The sequence below is a fragment of the Brienomyrus brachyistius genome, chromosome 12, assembly GCF_023856365.1.
Source record: "Brienomyrus brachyistius isolate T26 chromosome 12, BBRACH_0.4, whole genome shotgun sequence".
NCBI classification, from domain to species: Eukaryota; Metazoa; Chordata; class Actinopteri; order Osteoglossiformes; family Mormyridae; genus Brienomyrus; species Brienomyrus brachyistius.
In genome coordinates, this window is record NC_064544.1 from 13050160 (window position 1) to 13065412 (window position 15253).

The window sequence follows — 15253 nt, forward strand, 5'->3', positions numbered from 1 at the left end:
CGCAGTTAAACACATCACTCTACCTGACTCAAATTAGAGTAAACGAAAGAAATAAGACAAGTTAACTATTCATGGTACGACTCGGTTACATGTTACAAATCATAATAATTAACTTGTGTTAAACAAAAAGGAATGTACTTATCGAAGAAACAGACATGCTGAAATGAATCCATGGCCTTTCGCAACATTTGGAGTAAAAGAGTTTTGGTCAGTATAGTTTAAGTCTCTGGCTCAGTAGTAACAAACCTTAAAGCTTTAGTCTCTAACCTACCCTAAACCTTCTCACTCCCTCACCATCTGTTACCCTCTCTCTTCTCACCGGGATTCATAATCCCCTTTCCTTCACATCCACCCGAGTCCTTTCTTACCTGAAATCTGTCCTCATCTCTCTACATACCATTTTCTATCATCTCATCGTTATTACTAATAACCGTAGTACCCACCCTAACTGTTAGTTAGTACTGGAACCTAATCCCACCCACTCTGGTGCTCATTTATTGCATGTAAGCAGTGGTTATACTGAGCCTCCCTCCTCCTACCCCGGTACACTGGTGTTGCATCACCTGCATGCCAGTTTTAGTGTAGTGTAGTGACCCCTCCCCCCCCCCCCCCACCCCCGAGAACGTCAATCAGACATTAACATAGAGCGACAGAGTCTGAGATCAATAAGCATCTCCTCAGTCATTGAGACTGTCTTCCTCTGTGATGCCCTGTGCCCTCAGCTCCTCCAGCACGTTGTCCAGGTATCCCAGGTCGGGGTATCCGTGGCCCGTCAGGTTGGAGCCGAACTCGGTCTTGTGGTGAACCTCGTTCCAGATGACGGTGTCGGACTCGCCTGTGGTGCTGGAGGTTCCCACGGAGAACAGCAGCCTCCGGTCCCAGGCCACCAGCAAGAGGCGGAGCACCTAGGAGAAAAAAGGGGGGGGGGTCAGTAAACTAAACACTGCTTTAAATGCACTCTTAAGACTATTATAAATGGTTAGAATTTGGGCCAGCAGGGGGAGTCACGGTTAAAGAACCAAGGAGCTTCCATAAAAGAATCAAATTTTCAGCTTCACTTTAGTTGAAAGCCTCTGAAGGCAATACTGAGCAATCTAGATGGTCCACAAATCCAGTTCTTTAAAGCCTGTTTCATACTTCACTTTTCTGTGTGCGCTTTTCAGGCTGCGGACAGTTTGTATTCATACGGCATTGATTGCCGGGCAGGGATGGCTGTGGTCGGTACAGGCACACAGCAGTGACACCCCACCAGACCAGCCGAGGGCAGATGTATTGCGACGAACACAAATATAAGCAGTGTATTAAGACAGGTAAACTTTGTATGTTATTCTAGGTTAGGAGATAATGACCCAGACCCATTAAGGCATACCGCTGTTCTTTGAAATACGACAAAATTCACCAAGGACTCCCCCAGCCAATTGTAAATCACCAAGATTCTGTAATAGTGTTGCTTTTAAAAATACCCAGGTAGAATGTCTGGACCATATGAAATATTTAGATAAGCGGGTATCTCTACTCCTCCCCATACATCTCCTTGCCATAAATACTACTACAACAGCAAGTACTCTTCCTCTACTCTTACTTGGCTGACCTCTGCACTCAAAGTCAATGCTGCCACCCACTGGCAATTAATTTGCACATGAGAAGTACACAAAAAAAATATATATGGACTATAGATGCACCCGGCGCAAACCCCTGATGGTGAAATTTAAGTTATACACACTGGACGTGGCCCGAAAGCACAGGCAGAACAGTGACGTGTGAACCTGCTGGAAGGCGTGACAGAGAGACGCCCATGAAAGGGGGTCCTACCTTGCGGCCCTTTTCACTGTCAGGGAGGTAGCAGTGTCGAGGAAACCCTCTGGCTGTGAAGGGCTTTCCTGGGTTAGGGTGCTCCGGACCCTGTGGAAGGACAGACAGGAATGTTAGATATTGAGCTTTAAAGACCCACCACAAACCCTCAAAGAATCTGTGCATGTGAAAGAGGCAGAGAATCCCACTCAACAACCCAGTGAGTGGGATTATCATGGGCGGCCAATCACCAGGAGATCAGACTCACTTCCAATTGGCTAGTGCCCTGAGAGTAATCGACAGCACATGATAGCCCCGCCCATCTAGACGTTCCCACTCTGCTTCACCCTATTACTACCGCCTGTACTCCTTAAATGAACCGAGCAAGCCCGGCCTGGTACCTGGATGCCAGGAGGGATGGTGTAGATGATGCGGATGGTCTTGCAGTCGGGGTGGCCGGGCAGCGAGTGGGGTATGACGTGGTACTCCATCTTGCCGGGCGGCTGGTTGCCCGTCTTCACGCCGTAGATGGTCTTGCAGGTGGGACACTGCAGGCTACCGTCTCCGTTGCCATTGCTGTACATGGCGACCAGGCACTGCAGGTGGTACTGGTGGCCACACTGCACCAGGCGGCCCACCGACTCTCCCCGTGACACCCCTCCCACGCCGGGGCCTTTATACCCAGAGGGGCCCCCCAGGGGTTCCATGCAGATGGTACAGTCCTGGGGTGAGAGAGAGTGATAGCACAGGGTGTAAGACTCAGAACTTTCTCCAAAGTTAAATGGAAGGCAGCTCCAGATTTTAAAACAAGGCAGTGTGAAGCACCGTATTCAGAATTTCATAACTTACATTTCATTCACTTATATAAACGATTTTTATCCACAGTGACTGTTACAATGTGTGCACTTCTTGGGGTGTCTTGCAGGTACTGTCATTAATGCCGTCTGTGTGGTAAGTTTCTACCTCGTCATTATAATTATCTAAATAATAGCCTAACTGGGAAACTTTGTATGTAACCTAGGTCAGTGTTTCTCAGCCTGGTCCTCGGGGACCGTCGGGGACCGTCGGGGGACCCCCCAGACAATTTTTGCTCCCTCCCAGCTTCCTGCAAGACACTCCGGTAAAGAGCTGGGACAGGATTACTCACCTCCTCAGGGGGGTTCCGCACCTTTTGCAAATATTTCTTCACCACTTCCTCCGGAGTCCTACCTGCAGCACAGAGAGGAGTGTTACGGCATGCTGGCCGCACGCGTGGCACGTCGCGGCCTGGAGGGGGCGCCGTGCGGCGCCTCACCTTTGCGGGCCTGCTTCTTGGTGGTTTTGCGGCAGCAGTGGCCCAGCCCAGGGATGGGCTTGATATCACTCTTGCTGACAGGCGGCGGGTGCAGCACCAGTTTAGGGGGGCGGGTGAGACACACAGGAAGTGCGGCGGCACTCATCAGGATACCTGTGATACCTGACAGAGACAGTAGGGGGAGACTGTGAGACAAACACGCATGCATGCACAGCTAAGACCGATGACTTCTATAGTGTGTATTTCATGTTTTCAGCTGAGTGCGTTTCTGTCAGCTAACTAATCAGCCAATTTCATCGCCCCCTCTTACCGGCCAGGGCAGGATGGACGGGACTAGAGCCATTAAGGTTCTTCACAGGGACCGTGGGCACCCTGAAACACAGCAGGCATAGTGTCAGAATGGAGTCTCATGTACACACACACACACACACACAGACCACCATCAAGGCTAGCTAACACAATAACACACGGCTCATCCAGGCACGTTTGTCACGAAGCAGATCTTCACCGCAAGTCAGAAGGTCAGAAGCTGAACATCTTCAACATCGGGTTGAATGACTAATTGACCCAGACTAACTGCAAGCAGAAGCTGAAGCTGTGCCTGACTTCTGAGAAATCACACTACAAGCCTCAGCAGTGATGGAAACCCTGTAACACCTCCCTAGGCTCATGATTGGTTACCCAGTCTGCCATTCCCGGTGACATCATCATCGTTCACCGCTATCTGCCACGTTAGCAGGAGAAGATGGAAAGCAAACAGGGAATCCTCTAACTCACAGTCATAATCAGAGCTTTATGGAAAACCTAAATACTCACTGGCATGATCTGAGAACAGTCATTCTTCCAAGCGTAGAGTAGAATAAAAACCCTTCTGTTTCTCTGGCAGAACCAAATATCACATAAATAACTTTGACTTCCAGAAGTTCCTCTCTATTCCATCGGGCTGCTGTCCGCTTCTCCTGTCTGCTCGCCGCTGCCTGTGATCTCTACAGACCGTATCTAGAGGCGGTATGGCTCTTCCCTGCCACTGCCTCCGGCTCTTAAACGGCTAATCCGTGGGTCTCCATCTGTCGAGTCGCTGGGCGAGCGTCACCACTGGGAAGGGGAATTACCTGCATGGCATCACACGGCTGCACGTGCCTGCCCCAAGTCATACGCTCTCTGCACTTACTGAAGCTTTTTATCAGGGATTACTGCTGAAAGTCAGGGGCAAACATCTCAAAACTTTCCCATGAAGGAAGACTGAACACTGGGATCACAATGAAAGACAAAAAAAAATGTATTCTTAAAGGCTTGTACTTGGTGTCATCTACTTTAGAGCTTAGAAACTACAAACTTCATTTCGGTTAATTCAGCTCGCTGATATTTCCGTTTCTGTTGTGACCGCAGTCTTTCTCGTGAATGTGCCCCTTCTGTGAGTGTGGCGTGACCGTTGGCGGTGTGTTCAGGCACGTGTGTGTGTTTTCCCTAAGCATTGCTCGCAACCAGGATACAAAATTCACGGCGGTACGTCACACAGCAGTTAAGGGCCGTGGCTTGTACCCTGAAGATTACCTGCGTCAAATGAATACCCTGCTGTTTGACCCTAGTTTCAAGTTAATTCAGTGAGACAATCCGGCTAAGCAAACTGATTAAAATGCATTAGCTAACTGTTATGTATCAGCTAACAAACTAAAGCTAAATGGAAACATACTGAAGTTACATTGTCTCCCAATCCCAAGTGTAAACAAGAGAGGAGGGGGTGGAGGGGAGCCAGACTGTGACAGAGCCTAATCACATTTGAGCCCAGCTAATCTATCTGCATTAACACATGCCTCATCTGCCTTACTGACACACATAGTGGGCAGGGTGGGGGCAGGGGGCTCTGAAAGGAGAAGGGGAGACGCCAGCTGCAGGGACTGGGCCTGCTGTCGTCACAGTAAAGCCGGACCACTCACCCTACACCTGCCTGCTGGCTCCCGTAAACCCCCATATGTCAGCGTTTAAATGCCCACTCAGGCTCCGTTTCAAACTCGGTTGAAAATGAGCAAAACTAATACAAAGACTGTAGATATGAGCTATAGCTCCGGAGAAAGAATAGCAGGATTATTCCCATGAGTGACTGGATTTAAGCATAGTCACCATGTTCACATTATGATGATCTGAAGAGGGGTCTGGCCAGAGCAAATGTGCGCAGACACACACACACACACACACACACACACACACACACACACACACACACACACACACACACACACACACAGGCCTCTGGTTTATGAGATCAGCAGTAAAAATCTGACTTTATGTACACACACCCCCACACAAATTTTTTCCATTCCCATGCGGAGGGGATATATCTAGGCCTCTACTTCTGCGATGCCCCCCTCCCCCCCATTTATGCAACACACATTATACGTATAAACACGTTAAAACTTTTTATAATTTAATACTAATACTTGCTCCATACATATGCCCCATGCACTTCATTGCACTCTCCGGTTTTTCTTTTACAGTATAACTTTTGATTCCTTATCACATATATATTATTATTATTCTTTTCCCGTTTCATCCTTTTATTGAAAATCCTACTTTTGTTACGGCGCAGCTGGTCACCTTTCATTTCACTGCAGGTTACAGTCCGACTGCACGTGACAAATAAACATCTCTGCATTTTCGAAACACCCATTTGCTGCCTGGACAACCAGGAGCTCAGCACGTGAACAGTAAATGCCAGGAAGAGCAGGGTACTGAATAACAATAGCCTGACGGCGCCTCCTAGTGACCATCAGCCAAAGTGCGGGTCAACCAGCTGAGGCTATAGCTAGAGTCTGAAATCCACCCTAAGGGGCAGTGGCCTAATGTCAAGGCTCTTGCCAGAGTTTACATTCCTGCGTCTCTCATCTTCCCACAGTTCATCCCTGGTGAATTTCTGCCTGACACATATATATATATATTTTTGAATACTTTTTCTGCTGTTTTCTCTCTTTGTTCATGCCAGGCACCTTTCTCGGCCGGTGTCGGTCTGTTTTTGTCGTAGGAGTGTGAGCGCATTGTCGTGGCGACCACCTTCCCATCTGGCGAAGCCCACTGCTCACGCACAGGTCCTGCTGCTTGCCGTGCGGCAGAGCCCCCTCAACCGGCCCCCCGAAAACACGGCCCCTACCCCTCTACGAATGCCTGTGGAGGAGCTCCAACAATGAGGACTCTGCCTCACCTTCTGTCTATACTGCTTCCCCCAGCTGGCCGCCCCACCCCCCCCCACCCCCACCCCCCACCCAATAGCACGACCTCCCCTCACCCAAGCGGAGCAGCATTGTGTTGCAAATTCAGATGAGGCGTCGGCATGCCAACAAAGGTTTCCACGGAAACGTGACTTGTGCACACAATAATCACAGAAGCCCCCCCCCCCCCACCCCGGAATGAGAAATCATGGGAACGAAGTACTAGAAGGAAAAAAAAAAGAGGCAGGCAGGGGGCGGAGCGGGGAGGGGCTGAACCGCACTGACCCCAAATCCTACCCCCCCCCCGCATATCTTCCTCCGTACACCAGCTTCACACCAATTCCTTCACTCGTACGGCCCATCCTTCCCAGATGGTCACTGCTTAGAAACCAGCTATCTGCCCCAGACTGCCTCAGTCTCCCACGCTAACCCACCCAATGGCCCTGCCCTGAACCACCCGCACCCCACCCCCCACAGAAACACACATCGCCATAGAGACTGCCACACACCTGTTTAAGCGTATGGAGACGGTCATAAACATGTCAAACAACACAGCTCCGGGCATGTCAATATTGTCCTACCTATTGAAAAACACACCCCATAATTGTAAACGCTTGCTCAGTCATGCCAGAGCTCAGTGAAAGTCTGCGACAGGGAGCCGGTTCTGGTTCTGGTTGAGTGCCAAGCGTAGCGTAAGCTCTACACCAGCCCTGGCGCCCTGCCCCCGAACACCCATCACCCAGAAGAGTGACTAAAGCGGCGAGATGGAGGGACTCACCCGGACGCGATGAGGGCCCGGGACTGTGCCAGAGCGATGCGCTGCAGGGCGGGGCGGCTCAGCCCTGCCAGGCTGGCACGGGTGGGCACGGGGGCGCTGAGGACCGAAGTGGCGGAGGAGCTGGTGGCAGTGGTGATGAGGGTGGCAGTGGGCACCACGGGGGCAGATGTGGCTGGCTGTGGAGGAGGTGGTGGCGGGGGAGGGGGTAGAGAAGGGGGAGGCGGCCGGGCGGAGGACTGGGCGGCAGAGCCGGAGGTGTCCATGCCCGGAGTGGAGCTTTTACATGGGGACTTGGAGTGGGGGAGGGGCTTGGGCAAGGTGTGTGCGTGGCTGCTGGCCATGCTGAGGCGCCCCACTGTGGCAGACTTGGGGCTGGGCGGTTTCTGCGAGGGCCGACGGCCCAGCGTCTGAGCCATGGACCCAGTCTTGATGCTCAGGACCAGCATGCACTGGGGGCAAGTGCAGGCCCGACCCAGCGAGGATGCCAGGGAGGATTGGGGCAGGGTCCTACTGGGGTATCCGGCGCCGCCATTCCCTCGCACGCCTGACACGCCGACGCCCAGGAGGCCGCCGGCTGAGACCGTGCCCCCACCAGCCCCTGCCACTGCCCCCCAGGCCCGGGGCAGGGGTCCGGACACCAGCGGGTAGGCCATGTCCGAGCGTCGCTGGATGCGCCGCCGTCGCTGCGTCTGCCGGTTGATCTGGGTCATGCTCTGGAAGTCGATGAGGTAGCAGAAGCCGAGGGGCGTCAGATCCAACCACGGCTGCTGCCGGTCCCGCGCCGCTTGGATAGCGATGTTCACATCCATGTCGTACGCCGTCCAGGAGCCCGAGTCGTTTTCCCATTCCCATAGCCAGCCGTGCCCTGGAGCTGAGGTGGGGTCATAGAAGCTACGCCGCACTGGCCTCAGGGTACCTGCAGGGGGCGGTGCAGGCAGCGGTAACAAAGGAGTGTGGGGGGAGAGGACGGAGCTTATACATACTTTCACACTCAAACACACTTGCGGCTCGTAGCATGATAATCCTTTCAAAATGTAAATACTTTAGGCCCACAGATCAAGAGACCAGAGATCTGTGTCCAGTTTAAGCTGGTTACCCTAAGGACTCTCAAAAGTACTAGAGACATGAGGACACAATAAGTGAAACGTAAATGGATAAACATGAAGAGAGGTATTTACACATTAAGGAGAAATTCCAACAGCCCTTAACGTTGTAATTCCTAGTGTAGCTCCAAACTTACGAAACACAATTTCTAACCATTGGCCTGACAACTGAAGGTCCCACTTTTTTTATTTTTTTGGCCCCGTTTAAACAGTCTGATTCTGGTTTGTTTGGGACTTTTATGCTTGGGTGTGCATCACCCAACCCCCCTGATGGGAGTTTGCTGCAGAAAAGTTTATTTGTTTTCTAGGGAAATTGTCCCCAGTGACAAAGAAACAGCAACGAATGAGGAATCTCAGAGCTACGAAACATTAAATCTTCTGCCATATGTTTTTTTTTGTGCAACAAGAGCACATCTTCGTACAGACACCCCGGAATACGATTTCTGTGTCTAAGTTTTACAGCCTCATTAATACTCCGCACATACAACCTAACCTACCCCCTAAGCTAGATCTCTACCTTCCATGAATAGCTAGTCAGCTGTTCCCAGTCTTGGTCTTTCTCTCCATTTTCTTTTCTGGCTGGCTGGGGGGGGAGGGGATGTTTATAATGGCATCTCTTATACGAGTGGGGGGAGGTGTGTTCTGCACCGAACTGCAGACACCCCCCAAAGCCGTCCATTCACTGGGCCCCCATTAACATTTTTTTCTTTCACAGACACCCAGACGTTCATTTGTAATAAAAAGTCTAACCCAGGCTTTGCAGTGCACACCCCCCCCCCATATTGTGCCCCCCTACAGCCAACATGGGCCAAAACTAAAGTCTTCTTCCCCTCCACATTCCACATTAAAAGTTAAGAAATATTTAAGATATTCAGATCTTTGCAGGAAAGTTGTGTTAATATTTTATTCTATTTAATATTTTATTTAATTCCTTATCTACAAAGTAATATCCTGCAAACTTCTCCAACTTTGATGGAATTTGATGAAATTTGATGAAATGTCTCATGTCATAAGACCTACAAGTTAATGCCCCCCCCCCCCCCCCCCACTTCCATCCACTGGACGCTCGCATGTGCTCCCTCTTTGTTCTGCACACGCCACATGATCGCTCGGCGATACCGACACGTAGCGTGGTTCCGCTCACTCGGAGCTAGCCCTGGGCCCTTGGCCGTCACCCCCTGACCTCTTCCGGGGCTCATCTGTGCAAGCATTTGTCTGGGTGGGATTGTCACACACAGCTGGGCCAGCTGGGACATTGAATGATCCCAAGCAAACACAATGGACCAGTGGGTGTATGTTCTCCTGCTCCTGCTCCCTTCAGCGCAGCACCATTGGCCCCTGCGGGGGTCACAGGCCGAGCCCGGCTCCCCATAACTTGCATTCTGCGTTACTCCCGTGGGTGTAGGTGGCCCCCGTTAACTCCCCCCAAAGCCGACAGCCCTGGCTGCCCATCTCCTAAACTGGGGCCACCGTCATTCCCTCGAAGACGAGAAGCCCTTTCATCACTGTCGAGGGGCCAACATCTGTCTGACGAGCCCAACAATGAGAGAGGTCGTAAAAGCAAAACCCTGTTTCTTTCGCAAGTCACCGCACCATCAGCCTTGGGAAAAACAAGCACTAAATCTCAGAGCCTCTAAGAGTATAAAAATGCGAACACAACCGACAGAATAATAATGGTTTAAGACAAATGGATCCTCGTAATACTTTCAAGAATTAGAAATCTACTTTTCTGCAACAACACTGTTAACCAAAGGCTAGAGGCCAGTGCTGCAGTACGGATAAGACAAAAATGAAAACGATGAAATTCAAAACAAAGGTATAATTGGGTGTCAGTTTCATTTAGGGAATACTGTTTCTATCCATTCTCTTGATTCCCATTCCAATCGTCCAGCAGAACAGCTGCACTTGGAATTTCCCCTCTAATCTGGAAAGAATTTCCTTTATTGAAAACCCACAAACCATCTGCTTCAAGCCGTCACATTCAAGCCGTTTAAAGCCCACTGTACAGATGACTACTTTCACTTCCATCGCCTGAGATCATTCTTTACTATTTTTTTTTTTTTTACATCATCCGATTCACTCTCACTTGGGGGATCAATAAAGTTTATAAAAAGTTGACATGCATTTTCTTTTGTAGTTCTACCGAGGTAAGGCAATAAGTTTTTAGAAAGTCACGGGATCAAAAACATTTGTTCGGCAATTAAACAACGTAACAATCTACGGGATCAATCCGTAACCTGACCGGCACACAGATGCAGTGATAATGCATAGGTGTGCATATGTAATACAGGAGTACAATCAGTGCATGACACAAACAGCAGCTCAACGTCATAAAACATAAGCATAATAAATGGTATATATATACATATACATATACATATATATATATATATATATATATATATATATAAAATAAAAGAACACATTTTAACGGCTTACCCGTGTCCTGGCGAAACTGGTGCATGGACTGCAGGTCTATGATGTAGGGGGAGAGGCGGGTGTCCACCTGGCCCAGCACCACGCTTCCGCCGCGGGGGTCGCTCCGAATCACCGCCTCGATGTGCTGAGATACGGCCGGGCTGTAAGGCCGCCAGCGGCCGTGCTCGTTCATCCATTCCCACACCACCACGGCGGACGCCAGTAACATGCCGTCCCTGCAAGACACGTCGGCCTCCCCTTCATTAGCTGGGACTCCTGCTCGTGATCGCCTCGGTTAATGAAAGGTGCCTCGCTGCATTTTTGCAAACATCCCCCGATCGGCACACATCAGGGTCAACCTGATTCCCAGTATCTCAGGCTGTCGTGCTAATAAAGCCGAAATGATATTAGACTCACATTTAGGATAGGGATCGGAACCGCTGCTTTGGACGTCGCCCCCTTTTCACCCCCGTTGAAACGCACAAAACAAAAAATTGCTTCCCCAGCGAATAAGCAAGAAAGTGCATAAAGGGCACACGTGAATTTAGCGGCTAGCTGCACATATACCAACAAAGAAAAACACTAAATCTGGCTTTTGTAGCTTTAAAATATTCTCTAATTGTTCGGCAATCGTAGCCTTAGACAAGAATGAAACTCGGTATCACAAATACGGTAAGCGCGTATCACTATTACATGCGATTCTATTTCTTTTTTACGATGCCAGCTACATTTCCTAGGCATCAAACAGCAATAAGCGCGATCGGGCTCAGAGATGCGGCCAAAATCCACAGCAGTTCGGTCATCTGGGTGGAGGGAGCAGCGAAAAGAGCGAAACCACATCGCATCTAACTGTGACTCACGTATGAAAACACGTTTGTCTGGTTTTAAACTATTTGGCAGCCGTTTAAAAAGGGGCACCGTGTCAAGAGAGGCTCTTTTTTCGGTTAACTATTAAATATCAGCCATACATCCGACTCCGCATTATATTAAGCGAAACGATGCTTATTACCCAATACAGGGGAAGCGCATCAACAAGCAGGCAAAGTTGCCAGCGATGGGAATCTGGGGAGGAAAAAGACGATGTGAAAGAACGCAGATTGGGGGGATTGAGAAACGCTGATTTCACGCATTTGTGTCCCTAGCTGTCCTCATCTGCAACAATCTGCCACTGAAACGCAAGCTGTAACATCGGGTTAAAATACTCATAGCCAAAAAAACACCATATACAAGTAAACATATTCACCCGTAGTTTAAACCAGATCCTCTTTGGGCGGGGGAGGGGACCGCGTTCTGCTCCAGTCCAAGTTGTGCCCCCACTCAAAGCCAATGCAATACAACCAAATATGTCGGATTCTCTGTTACTCCGTCAGCCTGCTCCATATATGATTTCTATATCCAGTCTTGCTGCAATACTTCTCTTTGTTATTGCAGTATATTGTTGCCACTGCACTGCAACACGCATTAGGAAAAAAAACTGCAATTGTGTCTTCCAGCGATTTCTTCTTTCACTGCCAGTGATATTGAAAGGGATCGTGGACTAGGGAAAGTCCAAATGCTATAAGCAAAAATGGCATCGCGATGTATAATAAATGGCCAGTGGATTTAGCATAGGTCCCTGAACATGTTTTTTTGGTCAATGAAAGTGAGAGTGACCGGAGATCCTTGTCATCACCGCCGGCGTAAACCAGCAAGCAGCCAATAGCTGGAGTCCCGCCCCGGAGAAGCCCCGCCCATGCATTAAATTAAAATTCAATTAAGAAATCGCCTATAACAGCGAGTTCGGCTGGGTGCCAATTCAATTCCGTTTCTTCAAAGTTTCCAGATTTTTTTTTCTTGTTTCGTGTATTCGGGAAACATATATTCTTCTGCCACAGTTTCGGGGGAGGGGGGATGACAAAGAGCCCAGCAATCCTAGACAAGACAGTGCAAGACCAGACAATGCAATATAAGGATAAGACGTGATGATAAATAATTACCAGCCACTCCCAACCTTCAATCCACTCGCAACCAAATAAAGGAAGTGTACAGGCTATTTAGCTGGGCCTAAATGGTGTTATTTTAGATAATCGAATTTTTAGACAAATTATTTACTTGTCAGAAGAAAAGGCTTCTAACCATAATTTACGTCATAATATACTGGTATAAGTAACAAGATCACCCAAACCTCACGGGTCATATTCCTTATCCCTCCCCCACACGCAATGAAAAGCAGGCAAATGGGATAAGGAAGTTGTGGCAGATGTAAAAAAGTCATTTAAATACAAAAAGAATAAGTGCTAAAATAAGAATGATAAACAAAGGTAATGGACTGTAAGGTGTTTGGATATAGATTTTAGTTTTTCTAATGTTATTGCTCATACTTATATGTCTGTATTTTGTACTGTATCAGTTGTTTTTACAGAAAACACACCATACACTATGTAAATACTGAATTTATTTTAATATATCAGTTTGGGGGAACTATTCGCAGTCTTGGAGTGTTTTTTCGTATTCTGATCGGATGCATCATGGGTACTCTCTCACACAATAAGTAAACTTTGAATCGTTTCAGTTGTAAATAAAAGGAAAATACGTGGAGATGCCGGGGATTGAACCCGGGGCCTCATACATGCGAAGCATGCGCTCTACCACTGAGCTACATCCCCCACAACGATATAAAATCGGAATGAAGTTATATAATAGGTCCGAAGGACATTTTCTTTGTTCGTTTTTGTTTGTTATTGTCGTTTAAACTGTACACCAGTATCCACGACGTAAATGCAATCATGCGAAAAAAACAGTCATGTCTGGCATTTCATCATATACAATTCTGGTATGTTCTTATATACTGGCGATAAAGTGCGTTCTCATTCTTAAATGAACAACTGTAAATAAATTTATAGTTAAAATGTCACTTAGTATCCTCTTTTCTTACCGATGCTTAGCTTTAAGATAACTGAAATCACATATATTTTGAGAAAACATCTGCTGATTTCTACAGATAGTATTTTCATGACCCTGTTTCTACCACATTTTATAACAGCCTTTTGGCAATTTCAAAATCATATAAAGGCATATATCTTATATATTTTATAAGACTGTGCGACTCTATACTCGATAAGTGTATAAAATAGAACAATTTTAAATTTAGCGCATGAGTTATTTACGTATGTATGTTGAACTGTATAATATACAATTCCAAAGCCATATGCATGTTGGCTCCATAGCTCAGGGGTTAGAGCACTGGTCTTGTAAACCAGGGGTCGCGAGTTCAAATCTCGCTGGGGCCTTAGCTTTTCGACCAAAACTGGTATACTTTCTCTATTGGGTTCAAATAGCAATGTACATGTGAATAGTACGTAAGTACTATATTTTAAATGAAAACCTACAAGTTTTTGGATGAATCACTACATTTCTCTGTAGTTAAGTATTTGAATGAACTTTCAGTAGGGTAATGACAACAGCAAAAGAACTCTTCTGCAAGAGCCCGGATAGCTCAGTCGGTAGAGCATCAGACTTTTAATCTGAGGGTCCAGGGTTCAAGTCCCTGTTCGGGCGCACCTTTTTTGGCGATGAACGCCGCTGAAACCGGAGTCTTGGTTACACAGCCATTAAATGTACCTAAAAAGAAATGTATTTAGCATGGAAAGCAGTGACTTGCATAGAGTGGTCTGTTTTCCAGCCAAGTACATAATTGAAATTCTGTACACAAAAGTCGTGTGTTGCAGAACAGCAAGAAACAATATGTTTCATAAAGAATTTACCTTTACCTGAGCTTATTTTTCATAGTTTCCAATCTCATTTAATTTCATAACAGTGTTACAAGTGAAGTTACATATAGCAAAAACAACACCGCCCAACGTGGGGCTCGAACCCACGACCCTGAGATTAAGAGTCTCATGCTCTACCGACTGAGCTAGCCGGGCTGCTGAGAAAGCTGTTTTGTTTTGCATATATAAGAGCTTAGATAATATCTATTAAAAAGGTGTCGGATAAGGTGATAAATAAACTTTATCCGACATGTAGACAGACGTTTAGTTTTTTACCTTTTTATTCAATGGTGTCGTGGCTGCATGTTTGCAATCTGAAACACTCTCATCGGAGCATCAACCGATAAAACAACCATCATAAAACAAAACGAACCTAAACTTTGACATGTAGGTCTTCATGAACAACCGGATTACTAGTAAGTATGACGGTGCTAAGAATATTTCATATTTTCCTATTTCAAATCATTAGCTACCATTACCACAAAACCACGTCATCGTGACGCTAATAAACCCTAGTTTGATTAAATACCTTGAAACGTCTTTATAGATGCTGTACCCCAAAAATAAAATCCCTGCTGTAAAGTTAAAATGAGCAAGAAATGCAACAATGTCATTTCTGCAATCATAAATAGCAATACGCCAGCAGGGGTCGCCACAAACTCAATATAAGATAACTGTAGCTATGATTGTAACTTAACCAATTGTGGCACTTGTGGACCTGTGATAGATGACGTAGAACATAATCCATACACAAAGGGACCTGTGAAAGACAACGAGGCTGAAATTCTTGCTCCAAAATTGCAGGGGAGGGGACAGTAGGACAAAAAAACAGTGCAAACAGGGCAAACAGTAGTCCAATAAGCGATTAGACTGCTTAAGACACAGAGAGTGCAATATGGGGAGCGGAGTAACAAGTA

General features: G+C 47.4%; 1 protein-coding gene and 4 non-coding genes across 6 annotated transcripts; 2 read left to right on the plus strand and 3 right to left on the minus strand.

The window, feature by feature from the left end:
* Nucleotides 1–608: 608 nt before the first annotated feature.
* Nucleotides 609–12262, minus strand: dtx4a (deltex 4, E3 ubiquitin ligase a). 2 transcript variants are annotated; one of them, XM_048971361.1, is made up of 9 exons: nt 11831–12262; nt 10609–10823; nt 7067–7982; nt 3396–3457; nt 3086–3247; nt 2939–3000; nt 2193–2513; nt 1813–1902; nt 609–905 (listed from the first exon to the last, which is right to left on the minus strand). In XM_048971361.1, exons 2-9 carry the CDS (start codon nt 10814–10816, stop codon nt 678–680), a joined length of 2049 nt encoding a protein of 682 aa, XP_048827318.1. In that variant the 5' UTR covers nt 10817–10823; nt 11831–12262; the 3' UTR covers nt 609–677. The 2 variants fall into 2 exon arrangements, with proteins under 2 accessions (XP_048827318.1, XP_048827316.1); XM_048971359.1 differs by lacking the exon at nt 11831–12262 and adding an exon at nt 11005–11795.
* An 898-nt stretch (nt 12263–13160) lies between these two features.
* trnaa-cgc (transfer RNA alanine (anticodon CGC)) lies at nt 13161–13232 on the minus strand. Its single transcript has one exon. It is a non-coding gene; the product is annotated as a tRNA-Ala (tRNA).
* A 551-nt stretch (nt 13233–13783) lies between these two features.
* trnat-ugu (transfer RNA threonine (anticodon UGU)) lies at nt 13784–13856 on the plus strand. The gene has a single exon. It is a non-coding gene; the product is annotated as a tRNA-Thr (tRNA).
* A 195-nt stretch (nt 13857–14051) lies between these two features.
* On the plus strand, nt 14052–14124 carry trnak-uuu (transfer RNA lysine (anticodon UUU)). Its single transcript has one exon. It is a non-coding gene; the product is annotated as a tRNA-Lys (tRNA).
* A 295-nt stretch (nt 14125–14419) lies between these two features.
* On the minus strand, nt 14420–14492 carry trnak-cuu (transfer RNA lysine (anticodon CUU)). Its single transcript has one exon. It is a non-coding gene; the product is annotated as a tRNA-Lys (tRNA).
* Between the last annotated feature and the right edge of the window lie 761 nt (nt 14493–15253).